At 35.6% G+C, this 14,558-nt stretch overlaps 1 protein-coding gene across 2 annotated transcripts in view; it reads right to left on the reverse strand.

Moving 5' to 3' along the window:
- Positions 1 to 14,558, reverse strand: part of LOC118182602 (calcium and integrin-binding family member 2-like) — a 69,790-nt gene that overhangs the window by 14,229 nt on the left and 41,003 nt on the right. For both annotated transcript variants that reach the window (XM_035351977.2, XM_035351978.2), the window contains one exon: positions 3,024 to 3,171. In XM_035351977.2, coding sequence (XP_035207868.1) covers positions 3,024 to 3,171 — 148 coding nt within the window. The remainder of the gene's footprint in view (positions 1 to 3,023; positions 3,172 to 14,558) is intronic.

The following is a 14,558-nucleotide window of genomic DNA, read 5'->3' on the forward strand; positions in this document are numbered from 1 at the left end:
ATGTTATCGAATCATTTTTATACGACAATAAACGTGGTAGAGTGTGGTGCTTATGTGGAAATTGCAGAAATGAGTTGAAAAAAAAAACGGAGTTCCGTGTAGACTTTTATACTAGTCATGTTGCGTCATTAAACAATGTCGCTCTGATGAAAATTCCAGCAGCTTTGAATACTGAAATGTGCACTGCAGTGTGAATTCCTTAAAAGTTATCAGTATTTACCTGCAAAACAACTCGTTAATGACGCAAACTGCACTCCTTTCCTCGCCCCTCAATTTGGATTTCTTAAACTCTATTGGATCTATTGCAAAACGTTCTGAATAAAGTTTCCTCCTATAAATACTCAGGAAGATCTTTTTACTGAAACAGACGTTCCCTCTGATTGCATTCTCTCCATCATTTTCATGGCTAGAGATTGTTACCGAACCAATTTTTTTTCCATTGTCGTAAAATATTGCAGCTACATACGCGAAACAGAACGCTGAATCCAACTGCTGCCCAAAAACTGGGGTTAAAAAACCTCATGTTAATTTATTGCAAAGGAAAGCGAGTTCCTCGGTAAAGTCTTGCATTTCTTTTCATGTTGACAGGTCTGATAAGTACATTAAGCAGCTATCAGACCTACTAGTGACTCTCAGTGGCACGTCGAAAAGAACATTTACAGAAATCTTCGCTTCCAGCAAATCTGAACTACACGAAGACATTCGAAAAGTAGTATATTCTTAACTTCCTTTTGTGCGTGAAACGAAACTTCACGCACAAACTTTTATTGCATATATTCAGAAGAAATATTTTCGCCACCTCGCAAAATGACCCGGGTTTGCACAAGAAATAGCTCAGTCGAACATTAAAAAGTTTTCGGTTATTAACCTCCCAATTAACTAATAGTGGAATAAACGCGGTTTTCGAAAGCGTTTCTTTTACTGTCGGACATAGCTTATGAGATAACACCATCAGAAGCTGCTGAAAATTTCCTGCAGATCAATCTTGTTAATGACGCAGCTTGCACTCTTCCTGTTGAAAGAGTGGCAAAGCATGTTCTGAAAATATTCTTTTCTTCTATCGCAAAACCTTACTTCTTCGACGTTACACCAGAAAGTCAACTGCATATTATGCTGAAAAATCCTTCTTTCGTTGCTATTTATTTGATATCGTCATTCACTGGACTTTGCCAAAAGTATTTCAATTATGAACTTCTATGACGTAAAGATTGGCATTTCAATGTGGATTGTATCTAAGTTTGACAAAGTTGTTGTTTAGATACTATCGTATCTAAGTTTGACAAAAATGTATGCCAAGATGTAACGCTACTTTATTTTCATCGGCGTCTTAACATGGTATCAACGAGTCAGCTTGCTATCTTACTTAACTGGATTTTACCAAACATTTACGTCAATTATGAAGACAAAAAGATATGAACTGCTCCTAATTTTGCATACGCAAGTTTAGGGCTCTGCCCAGTTTTCCTTTTTCGAGGTCTGCGGCTACCTTCGAATCCATGTCAAACATTACATTTCTATCAAGCGTTCTGTTGCATTACGGCCCTCATAACAACAATCTATTATAAAGTTTTCTAAGTTCTGATGAATTCAGTTTTTGATTATTTGTTTAATTATTATGCTAAATATATATACCCTTGTGCAAAATTATGAGAATTTTTAAATTACACCTAATTTTACGAAAAGTATTGAACCAAAGGTACTAATTATGCCGCCGAATTATTAGAATATTTATATTCAAATACGTAAGCGTACACGTGCGTGTTTGCGGAGTTGTGATTATCGAGGGGATGTAAACGGGTAATCAGGTTTTCGGCGATGTGTGCGCGCGTACTGTTTTACGATATTCACCGTGTTTCTCGCACGAGTTTTATAAGGTATCAGATAAAAAGAATAGCCACCAACGTATGGATGACGCAGTGAGACGCCGAATTGTCGTAGACTGGAGGCAGGTCAGTCACAAACGCAAGTGACTAGAGATCTTAATGTAACGTCCAGTTTCATCTGCAATTTGTGGAAACAGTTTCAGGACACTGGATCCATATCGGGAAACCGGTACAATACAAGATCCACAATGGCGAATGAGGATCGTTATTTGGCCCTTTCAGAGCGGCGATACAGAACTGCTACAGCTCCACAGCTCTCATGAGAAATAGAGAATAATCCTCACATGCATTAGTTAGCTAGATCGCCTGACCTTAACTTTAGAAAGCTCTTGGGGGCGCAATTTCATCTTGCCATTCTTCTCCGAAAACCATTCGGGAGACGAAAACATCCTTAGAACTGCCGCCTGCACTGCTGTGGGCATAGAAACAACTTCCATGGGGACTTTTCAATTGCCTCCTATCCAGTAATTCCTCACGCTGCGCGATCTGTCTGGCTATACGAAGAGACCATACACCATATTAGACTCATTTGCAGTTGCTTATCATAAAGTGGATTTTGGAGAATGCACTATAAGCTTTAGTGATAATCATGCATACATAAAAATACATTTTTATAGTACATCTGTCTTTCTCTGTAATAAGTGTATATTCATACCACATTTCATTAAAATGTGTTCATTGGGTTTCCAGAAATTCGACATAATGAGCAAGTTCTCTTAATTTTTCACATGAGTGTACATTTGGGCTATAAGAAGACAAATAGATATAGCTTCTAGTTATATAAGTATCCTATAAAAACTGAGGAGGATTGTTGCAAGTGGAATACTTAGATTTCCTTTATTTGTATTAAGATTTTAACAGCAAATTTGTGTAATCACTTTTTCATATCTCTCATATAAACATTTTAATACTATAGGGGTATTTCGATATAAAATCTGTAATTCTACTTCGTAAGTTTATCTTTCACCAACATCAAAACCTTTAAGAAAATTATAATAATAACTTAAGAAAAATCTATCTTCCTAGATTAACATCAAACAAACTTTTTTTCTTGTGATAAAGTAGGTGGCAATAATCTGAAACAAGAAAGGGCTCATGAGGCAAAACAAAATAAAAGAATAAAAAATCCTTAACGTTTACCATATATCTTAAAAGCGTAAACTTGCTTGACATTGCGAGGCGCCTGCTCGCTAAAGACGGAGAACATGTCAAGGAAGTCATCAAATGTCAAGTTTCCGCTTCCGTCGTTCGAGAACACTTTGCAAATCCGTTGTCTGAAAGGGTTCTCCTGCAAACAAAGACAAGTATACTCGAAAGAAAGGATTTTGACATATTCGGGATAAGCCAACTTAGGTCTGCCACATTTTTTATATTTCTTTTATAGAAACCAAATTCTTTCTAAGATACCTACCTACCTTGCTTCGTTAGTGCACGGTCGTGTCAAAGCCAATACTGTCATATACTATTCTGTGTGAATTTGTACGGATACATATTGGTAAATAAATGAGATAAATATGAAATTAACGTTTTCACTTAAAGAATGTTTTTAGGATTCATGAAGCTTCTGTTGGCAAAGAGTAGTAAAGAAACAAAAATGAAAATAACATGATTAAATGCATTTAATTAGCAATAACTGCCTGTCATCCAGACCAAATATATCAAAGTGGCCAACATACGAAGATAAACATAAAATGGAACAAATTAAAAGGAAAATCGCAGGAAAATTAAAAGGAAAATCGCAGGAAAATTTAAAGGAATAAGCAAATAAGCCTACTTCCATTTTAGCTTAATCTTTACAAAAAATTTTTAAGGTAAAGAATTTGTTAAATGAATTTTAGAATAATTTCAATACCATTAAATAAATCTTTTTAAAATAAATATGTATAGACGTGTACATATAAGCATTTAAAAAAAATTATAACTCTTTCTTGTGACCTTGACAGATTTTTTCTTTTTTTTCCCCTGAAAATTTCTAGGGATACAGCTTTCCATTTCTTATCACTTGCTTTCTAGAGTGCATCAACAATGCGCTGACAAATAGCTCACTTCAGCAGGCTATACATATAATACACTATAAATGAGAGATAAATGGACTTGACAAGAAGCACGTAGAAAAGCTATACACGTAGAAAAGCTATACATGCGATATCTGAAAAAGTTTGATTTTTAATAGGGAAGCAGCTACAGCTTTTGTAGTGTGATTGGTGGCTTTGAATGTCGTGAAAATAGTAGTGAAGTCTCAATAAATGAAATTTGCTGTAATAAAGTAATAGATTAAATTCTCTAAATATTAAATATTGACTTCTATCGTAATAGTAAAGTGAGTTTCATTTCAATATCTTCTATTTTTCTTATTTTTAATTTCTCATTGTAAGGGTAACTTGTAATAATCACGAAAAACATCTTATTTAGGCATCTTTTTCTCATTTTCAATAACAAACAGACCTTTCTTTATTGTCGTTAATTAGAAAAATCTATGCTCTATCGAGCGTAATAATATTTTCATTTATGTTCTGGAAATGGTGCTCAAACCAGGCTTGTTCTATAATATTTTCACTTTTAAACACATGCTTTCGAGAAAGTTGATAATCATTTTAACTAAGGAAATAATAAATAAAGAGTTATAAGTTATAAATTATATAAGATATAGGTTATAAGTTAAGATTTATAAGTTATAAATTAGTTAAATCTTTAGTTATAAATCTTTATTTATTATTTTATTATTCTTTTAGATGTAATTAAATATTTTACGACTGCAATCTGAGTTGGCAAAATTTCTTCTTCTATTTAGATTTCGCCTTTAAAGTACGAAAATGATTGAAAAAAAATCATTTTGGCTATTTATTTAGAGTCTTTACATGTGAAATTACTGATACATTTTTACCGATATTAATGTTGTTTATTTTGCATTTAGAAATTTTTATAACATGAGTTTCATAATGTTTCGGAATGTGGTATTAGACTATTCTCCTTTGATAAAGAGTTTGCTTACAAAGTGACATTTGTATTGCAAATAAAGTATATGATAGACAAGAAATTTCTTTCAAATTAATAACAATTGTTAGAATTTCTTTGTCTACAATAACTCTCTTTTAATCTTTACAAGAATCTTTACATAGTTTCTAATAAAAAAATTTATATGTTGTAGATTCTGAAGAAACTTACTACCTCGTTTTACGAATGAAACTCGTTTTATGAATTCATTTCGTCCTAGCAGGAAGTTCGTTAATGGAACTATTCGTAAACCGAAGCAATTTTTCCAAACCGAATTGATGTAAAAGTCATTAATTTGTTCCTGGATCATAGATGATTGATTATTTAAACTTCACAACAGTACGTTGGATGCAAGTTTTATAACCCCAAAAGCAAACATAAATGACCATAAACAGAATTGTTCGTAACCAAAAATAGAAATCATTAAGTGTATAAAAAATGATAAGCTCAATGTTAAACACAAAAGTACTCGAAAACTTAAATTGATTTTACTGTATGGTATGGTAGAGAATAGATGGGAGCAGTAAACACGAAATTTTCCCACTAAATTATGAGGTAACTGCTTTAAAAAGCATATTCTTTTATATTTATTTTTATTTTATTATATTAATTATTTGTGTCTAAGGGACACTTAAATCTACTTAAGACTCAGTGGGCCTCTGTTTCATTCAATATGTGTCCAATGTGATTTGCTGTTATTTACATTTTAAAATGCTTCTAAAGTGAGACACGACATTACTATTGAATATGCTTATGCTTGCTATAGCTTGTTATTACTACTACATGGATGGTATCGTTATGTGAAAACTTTGTCAGACTGCATAATTGTCGAGCATCAAACGACTAGAATCATTTTTTTCTTACTTTTCTTTTGAAAACATTTCATCTAAAATAGCCTTTTGTTTCTGCTTGTTGACCCCATTTTTATGTTTTTTTTAATTACATTTTTATCGTTCTCTAATAATTTCACCATATCTTCAATTTTAACTTTCTAGCCCATAGTTTTGTTCTCAAACGCAGTATCATAGTTAACCAAAAAATGTCCAAAGTGTCAAAGCATTCACATTCTCTGCCTATAATCCAATCTGTTCAAATTGTCTTCCCAGCCTAATTAATATTCCTGTAAATCAGTTGATTTCGATGTTTTGTAGATGAGAATTAAGAACTGAAAAATATTCAAATGATGATTCAAGAAAATGAAAAACAAGTGTAAATGTTGGAGCACGTGTCACCTCAAACACTGCCGACTTAAAATTCAAATCTTGCCGTTTTTAGTGCCCGTAATGACATCGTCCGTCATCTGAGGCGTGTTGTGCTTAGATAATATATTTGTGAACCAAATTTTCTGTGGATTAATGTGTCCGTGATCTGAAGTTCCACTCTATATGAAATGTAAAACCGCAGTAGAATAAGGACAATAATATCAATCTATATAGGACTATAATATGTGTGTATATATGTATAGGACAATGCATGTATTCATAAATTGCATTGTACATTTTTTTAATTTTCCTTTATTACAGCATTTTTGTAAATACTCGTAATTTATTGAAAGATTTAAAGTAAAGTTTAATTAAATTCAACTAAATTCACTTCAACGCAAGCGAAGCTTTATATGTTGGAATTATATATATATTTATATGCTGGATTTCGGCCATATTATTGTCATGTCTTTTCTATCCATATGCATTTTTTTTCTTATCTCCTTTCAGAGTTGCTTTGAATAACTTGCACTGTAAAAATGAGGTGATTTTGGCTTATTGTTGTGACATCTAAAATAAGTTTAGAGGCTATTCTATTTAGAAGGTTCCAGTCAGAAGTTTCTCGTCACTTTTGTAAGTGTTCTTTGCCATTTCTTCACATACACTAGAAATCGAATTATTCGTGTGTTAATTAACCAAGGTTTCGCGTTACCCAAGCCCAGCGATATTAAAATAAAGTCTTTAACATAGCCTCGATAAAAATTTCAACAATCTCTAGATTTGGGCTCCAGCTATAATTCAAACCGAAACTCAAACTAAAACAAAAATGCAGATGCAAACTCTTGAAACGGTTATTAGAAGATCTAGAGAATAACAAAAAATTTGACGCGTCACTTTAAGTCTTTTATTGCAGCTGGTTCTCTTAATAGTTCACATAGCACAGGAAATGTATTTCCTTCACCTTTATTTAATTAACCAGATTCTAGATATGAAGTACGTGAGTCATTCAACATGTCTGTCACAACTACAATGTTCTATCAAAACTATAGAAAACTACTAGTTTTGATAGGTTGTAGAACTATCCCAGAGGATTTCAACTGGTTCAATTGGTGATTTTTTAAACTTCTCAATCTGTAATGAAAATACAATTAATAAATCATAAAATAAAACTAACACAAAAAACAGCAGACATATGTATAATATGCAACGCAGTTCACAGCTTTTAGTTTGCATAGGAAGAGAACACAATTTCACGACCGATCGTTTTATGACACCTTGAGCAATTTTAATACTGACAACTCTATGAGTTGCGCTTTAAAAAACAGAAATTATTCTCCCTTACGTTCATTACAGTGGAAGATGAAATATAGTGATCCGATTGCCGCTGAAATTGGTCGTCTAATGAAGACTGCTAAAGAATAATGTCAAAATCTGCAAAGGAATAATATAAATCTGAATTGGTTTTTCTCTGTTTTCGAAACATATCATTCCAATGCACTTAAAATGACAGACTATATACCATTTCAAGATGTACAGTTTTAATTACAAAGCACAGGTAAGAATTAAATGAGTTTTGTTTTGCATGATGTTTGATTATGAACTGTCCTGAAAAATATACTCCAGCATGATAAAATGGTTGCGATTATGTTACATTAAGTCCTGTTAGATTATCAGGTTCAATGTTCCTTCTAACCTTCTTCGGGAACATACAAGGACCTGACTCGGAACAGAGAGCTTACTAAAGCTATGTTCACTAATTGTGGTAAGTAGACAGGATACAGACGAAGGGTATACAAGACCCTTTATTTTTCTTATATACAATAACTTAAATAAAGGTGAAGGAATACACTGACCCTCCACTCGGGGTCTAACGTAAAAAAGTATAAAAATAAAACTAAACTCTAATTTAACTTTAGAATAATACACGTGGAAGATTGGCCTTATAATAACAGGAAGCGTATGTAGCACAGAGACTGTGAACACTACAATACGTTTAATTTATCAAGAGGATTAAAACCTCTGGCCTGGAAGGCGAACAGCAACTGCGTAACTTCTAAGGTAAGCGGCCTGCGTTGACTTACTGCTTCCTCTCTTTCGCTTGGCAAAAAGGCCACACTTAAATACTTGGCGTTCGCCAGACAAACTTTACATAAAAACCTTCACGCTTATAATTCTGGCCGGAAGTAGAAAATAAGAAGTGATAGTAAAGATTTAAAATAAAATAAACGTTAGTAAAACTCAAGAGCCTTACATACTTCCCGCCAGAGTTAATTAGTTTGAAACTGAGGTCTAAAACGACCTTGTTGAAAACTTTTAGCTCTAGAATCTAACGCGAGGCCAACCTTTTACAAACACAACTTCCCTAGAAACTAGAAATTTAAAAGAAAGAAATTTGTTACAATAGCAGCTCCCAGGATATACAACAATCTTTTTTTTTTCATCTGTACTGCATCTAAACAGGAGCTTTATTCAATTCTGGTTCCTTCCAGAGATCTGGAAGGAAAACTAGTTTAATGAAATGTTACACAATGACATGGCAAGTAACACAGAATTATACTGCTCTTAACATTCTTATTTCATTCATGACTATTTTAATTATCTGTCCCCGTGCTCTCTGACATGTGTTGTAAAAGAACACCAAACACGAATGTGTTTCTGTCTACGTGTGCCACACTTTCTCCTACAATCAAAACGCTAACGTGTTAAAATTCAACATAACGAGACCTCTTAACACACCCTACTTTCAACTCTAAACCCTGAGGTACTATTCTAAAAGTGGCTAACTCTAAAGTGTAGCGTCAGAGAGCCTAACTACATCATTCAACCTTTACCACATATTCGCCATGATTTAATCTTTACAGTCACACGAATAACAAATTTTTAACATTACTTTCACTTTTACCATATCACGGTATTTCTTAACATTTAAAATAACAGAACATATCAACATGCCGTTAATTTTACAGATTTGAAAACATACATTAGTAGTACATTGTTAACTTCTATTCTTTTCAAAGCAAGTGCCAATTCTTTCTACATTGAAATAATACTACATTTCAAAAAGTCTTTCAGACTAAAACTTCTCTCTTGCTAGAATGTTTTAAATAAAATTTATACAATAACTTTTTACAATATTTAAGTTTTTACACAACGCTATTATACATCAACTTTAGTTTTACGCGCGAGTAATTGAAAAACATAATAAGAAAATCGGTCACAACTCATTTCTCGCCCTTTTGGCGATAAAGGTAGACCTCGCATGAGGTAAAACTTCTTGAAATCTGCCACTTGCAGTAAGAATGAAAGATTAACTTAAGTTTGCAAAGTAACATAAAATTTTACTTATCTTTGTAATATTCGGACATCCTTTTCTGGGCCCAGTCTTTAAAGGTACTGCAGATAGTAGCTTGGTTTATCCTCCTTCTTGTACGGGCTCGCCCTTCAGTGCTTTCCTCTGGAAGCTTCTTTTTTTTACCAGTACGGCCACCCTTGAATACTTTCCTTTTCTCCTCTGCTTGTGGTCTTTGCCGTTTGATGGCAGCTGGTCTTGGCGGAACCGGGAAACTTCTGTCGTGATCCTGCTTGGACCTCGTTGTTGGCCGTTCAAATTTTTCTTGTACTTTTTCCTCCGCCGCTGATGACCCTTCCGCAGTTCGGCGACTTTTTCTGCGGAGAGTTCTGTCGGATGAGTAGATCTTCCGTTTTAAAGCCGGGTTATAGTTGCCATCATTTCTCCTGGTCCTCTTCACATACGTCGTCCTTCTCCCTTCTTCATTCTGGGGGTGTTCGTGAACTCTGTTTTCTGGACGGTGGAACGGCTTCTTTTTCTTCTTACCTTCCATTTTTCCGCGGGGCAATTTTCTTTTCACTTGCTTCTGTCTCTCATTGGCTTGCCCTTGTACTTGTCGTTTTTTCACCTCTGGAACTTGTACCTGCGGTGTCTGCCGTGCCGGATCCTGCAAAAGATCTGAAAAGATTTGCATTTTATTACGATCGAAGTAGAGCTTGATTTGATCAATGTTTGCGGAACAGGTTTCACCATTTCTGGCTTTTAACTCTACAACAGCGTGAGTTATTTTTCTATAACATATGGTCCTTCAAATCGTGGAAAAAATTTGGCAGTTTTATCTTCTGGTGCTGAAGAAAGTGAATGCTTAATTTTTAAAACTTCATCCCCTACTTTATAAGTTACTCCCCGTCGTTTCAAATCATAATATAATTTCTGTTTTCTTTGTGCTACTTCCGTATTCTTTTTTGCTTCTTTTATTAGTTTTTTTATATCACCCATTTTAAATTCTGGGGCTCTTTGTTGCACATAAAATAGTTTATCTAACGGTGTTATAAACTTTCTGCCTAGAAATAACTCAGCAGGAGTTTTGCCCGTTGTATCATGTTTTGCGGTCCTAAGGGCGAAAGCAAATTCACTGACATAGTTATCCCAGCTTTTATGAAAATTTTTAACATAACTACGGATAATTTTCACTATATTTCTGTTGACCCGTTCCGCTATATTTGATTGCGGCCGATACGGGACCATTTTTAAATGACGTATGCCCAGTTTTTGGCACATGTCTTCAAATATATTACTTACAAATTGAGGACCATTATCCGATATAACTTTTAGAGGCGCCCCGTATTTTAAAATATATTTATTTAAAATAGAATCGGTAACCAATTTCGCGGAGGCTCGTTTTAAGGGAACAATTTCGGTCCATTTACTAAAATGATCAACCATAACAAGGAGATAGCGACTTTTATTTAACTGACTTTTTGGGAAAGGGCCCAATAAATCGATGCCAATTATTTCATTTGGAAATTCGGATTTAATACTATTTAGAAACCCGGCCGGGCGTAAATTAATATAATTAACTGCTTGACATGTTGGGCAGGACTGGACATACGCCCTTGTTAACTTTTGCAGTTCAGGAAAGTAGACTGCCTCGCGTACGCGTTGGATAGTTTTTCGAATACCAGCATGAGAAGCTAAAGGGCTGTCATGGAGCTCATGCAGGATATTTAATCTAAGACTAGCTGGGATAACAGGTCGAAATTCGTTGTTGGAATTCGTAGTTTTTGTGTAGAATAATAGACCATCTATTAGTTCGTAATGGGCCGCCCTATTTCTTATCGCCACAATATCTTGGTGGCTAAAATTTTCAGGATCCTTCAAATACTCATAAATACTTCCAAACTCAGGATCCTTACCCAGTTCTGTTATTACAGTTTCTCGGGAATTTATTGTACACGCTGTAAGCATTGCAACATTTACGGTATTACCCTGTTCGTCTAATTTAATTCGTGATAGGGCATCTGCTACGATATTTTCCTTTCCGGGGGTATGCTTGATTACCAGATTATATTCTTGCAGCTTGAGTGCCCATCTTATTAACCTTGGGGATAAATTTTTCCCTGAGTACAATCTAGTTACCGCCGCATGATCAGAGTATACTGTTATCGGCGCCTTTCCAAAATAGACTCGGAACTTTTGCACTGCTAACAGAACTGCAAGTGCCTCTCTCTCGGTCGCGGAATAGTTTCTTTGTGTTTGATTTAAAGTTCGGCTAAAAAATGCCACGGGCTGCTGATTTTGCGAAAGTACCGCTCCTACCGCATAATCCGAAGCATCCGCTGAAATTTCTAAATTTTCATCCTTTTCAGGAAATTTCAACACAGGGACTTGCGTTAATGCTTGTTTTAATTTTTCGAAAGCACTATTGGCTTCGGCCGTCCACGAGAATCTTGCCTTTTTCCTTTTTAATTTTAACAATGGCTCAGCGATAGCCGCAAAATCTTTTATAAAGGACCTATAATATGAACAAAGTCCTAGAAAAGAAGAGAGCTTCTTTGCCGTGTTTGGAGTCGGATACTTTTGTACAGCGATTATTTTTGATTCATCTGTCTCGATCCCTTTTTGAGATATTTTGTAACCTAAATATTTTAATTCAGGGGCTGCAAATTTGCACTTTTCGACATTAACTTTTAGACCGGCCTCATTTAATAAAGAAAACACCTGTCTTAAATCCTGTATATGTTGGTCGAGATTATCACTAGTAATAATGATATCGTCTAAATAGATAAATGTGGACTTTCCAAGAACAGGTCTTAACACAATGTCCATGCATCGCTGAAATGTTGCCGGGGCGCCTGAAAGGCCAAACGGCATACGCAAAAATGCATAAGTGCCAGACTTGGTTATAAAAGCAGTCTTAGGCACGTCCTCAGGCCTCACCCCTATTTGAAAATAACCAGTCGTTAAGTCTAAAGTCGTCATAAATTTGGTTGATTTTATGTTCCTTAAAATTTCTTCTATGATCGGCAACGGATATACCGGATATTTCGTTATGGAATTTAATTTACGGTAATCAATAGCGAATCTCCACCTTTTTGGATGCTCCAAAGGATAATCATTATTTTTCTTACATAAAACCACCGGGCTAGCATAACTACTTGAGATGGGCGTTATGATCTTTTTACGTAGCATATCGGTAATATGCCATTCTATAATTTTTTCCTTATTCTTATCATACCGGTATGGTTTTTGACGAACTGGCAATGCATCTCCGGTGTCAATACTATGGTTAGTAACCTGAGTAAATCCTGGAATATCACTAAATAACGAAGCAAATTCACTTACTACTTGTCGGATTCTATCTTGCTCGTCATTAGGCAGGTGGTCAAGATTTAACCTTGGCGGTTCAACCTTTTCTACACGCACTGGTTTCATTGTCAGCTTAAGGGACGCTTCATTAAAATCCAGTGTAGCTTGTGCGTCTGAAAGAAAGTCTATTCCTAAGATTAAATGTACTTGCAAATTCTTTACTATAAAAAACATCACCTTTACTTGTTCGTCCTTGATACGGATATACAAAGGTACTTTACCTACGCACTTACATTGTTCTCCTTGCGCCGCTAATACTGTCGTATTATCCGCATTATATATGCGGTATTTGCGAAAATACTTTCTAAAAAAGACTTCTGCCACACAGGAACACTGCGCGCCGGTATCCAGGAGTGCGGTGGCCGGGATATTATTCACCAAGACTTCAATCTTCGGAAGAGTCAAATTTTTCACCATTACTGTATTTAACTTGTAGGAAGAGGGGTTTTCGTGGCCTTCGGATTTCCGCACCCTCTCGTCAGCAGAAATCCGTTTTAGTTTAAATTATTTTTCCTTTCCGTGCTTTCCTTCTTTTTCCCCTGGCCTTGAGACTTTTTTCCTGGGTTGCTATTGAACTGTCGACGTTCGCCGGCTGTTTTTGAATGCTCGGGTTTCCTTGCCCACTGATTCGCTTTTTCTCCGTAGCCGTATGCTTGAGTTTGCTGTAGTCTTGGCGTACCAAATTGGTTTCGCTGTTGATATTGGCGTCTTCTTTCGACGTCCGCCGTTCTTCTACTTTCAAACTGGATTGCTAGCTCAAATAACTTTTTCAGTGTAGTCGGATTTCTTAATTCAATAAAGTCTTGCACTTGGGGTAGTAACCTCGGCAAAATCACTTGAATTATTTCAGGATCCGGACGGTTTCCATACAAGAGCTTGAAAACGTGAATTTTTCTTAAAATAAAGCTCGAGAGGTTTTCGATTCTTTGTTGATATATACTAAAAAGTTCCGTTTCTAATTTCGCACGATCCCTTACAACAGGGAAGGCTTTTAGTAGGGCAGTCTTGAAATTTTCGTAAGTATAGGTGGGACTTCCTGCTTGACCCAAGAGACTTCTGCCGATACATTTGAACCAGTTAAGCGCTTGGCCCCTCAAAGCGCTGGTAGCTAAGGTAACTTTTTGAAACTCGTGCACGGGGTAGAGCATGAAGTGGTCATCCAATTTTTCCAAAAAACTGGTTACCGGTGAGTTTCCATTAAACGTTGCTTCTGGTTTCATCGAAGCGCGCATGGTCTGGACGATGTAACCGAATCCTTCCAGGGCGGCAGCTGGCATTTCTGGATTCTGAGCCGTTTCTGCAGGCAGCACAGGTTCTTCTTGAAACTCGGCCATGGTTATTCTTCTTCATTGGGCGCCACTATCAGGTTCAATGTTCCTTCTAACCTTCTTCGGGAACATACAAGGATCTGACTCGGAACAGAGAGCTTACTAAAGCTATGTTCACTAATTGTGGTAAGTAGACAGGATACAGACAAAGGGTATACAAAACCCTTTATTTTCTTTATATACAATAACTTCCGTACTTCGGAATACACTGACCCTCCACTCGGGGTCTAACGTAAAAAAGTATAAAAATAAAACTAAACTCTAATTTAACTTTAGAATAATACACGTGGAAGATTGGCCTTATAATAACAGGAAGCGTATGTAGCACAGAGACTGTGAACACTACAATACGTTTAATTTATCAAGAGGATTAAAACCTCTGGCCTGGAAGGCGAACAGCAACTGCGTAACTTCTAAGATAAGCGGCCTGCGTTGACTTACTGCTTCCTCTCTTTCGCTTGGCAAAAAAGCCACACTTAAATACTTGGCGTTC

Source organism: Stegodyphus dumicola, chromosome 4, assembly GCF_044657685.1.
Source record: "Stegodyphus dumicola isolate Sdum_Otavi_A_Nest chromosome 4, ASM4465768v1".
Classification (NCBI taxonomy): domain Eukaryota; kingdom Metazoa; phylum Arthropoda; class Arachnida; order Araneae; family Eresidae; genus Stegodyphus; species Stegodyphus dumicola.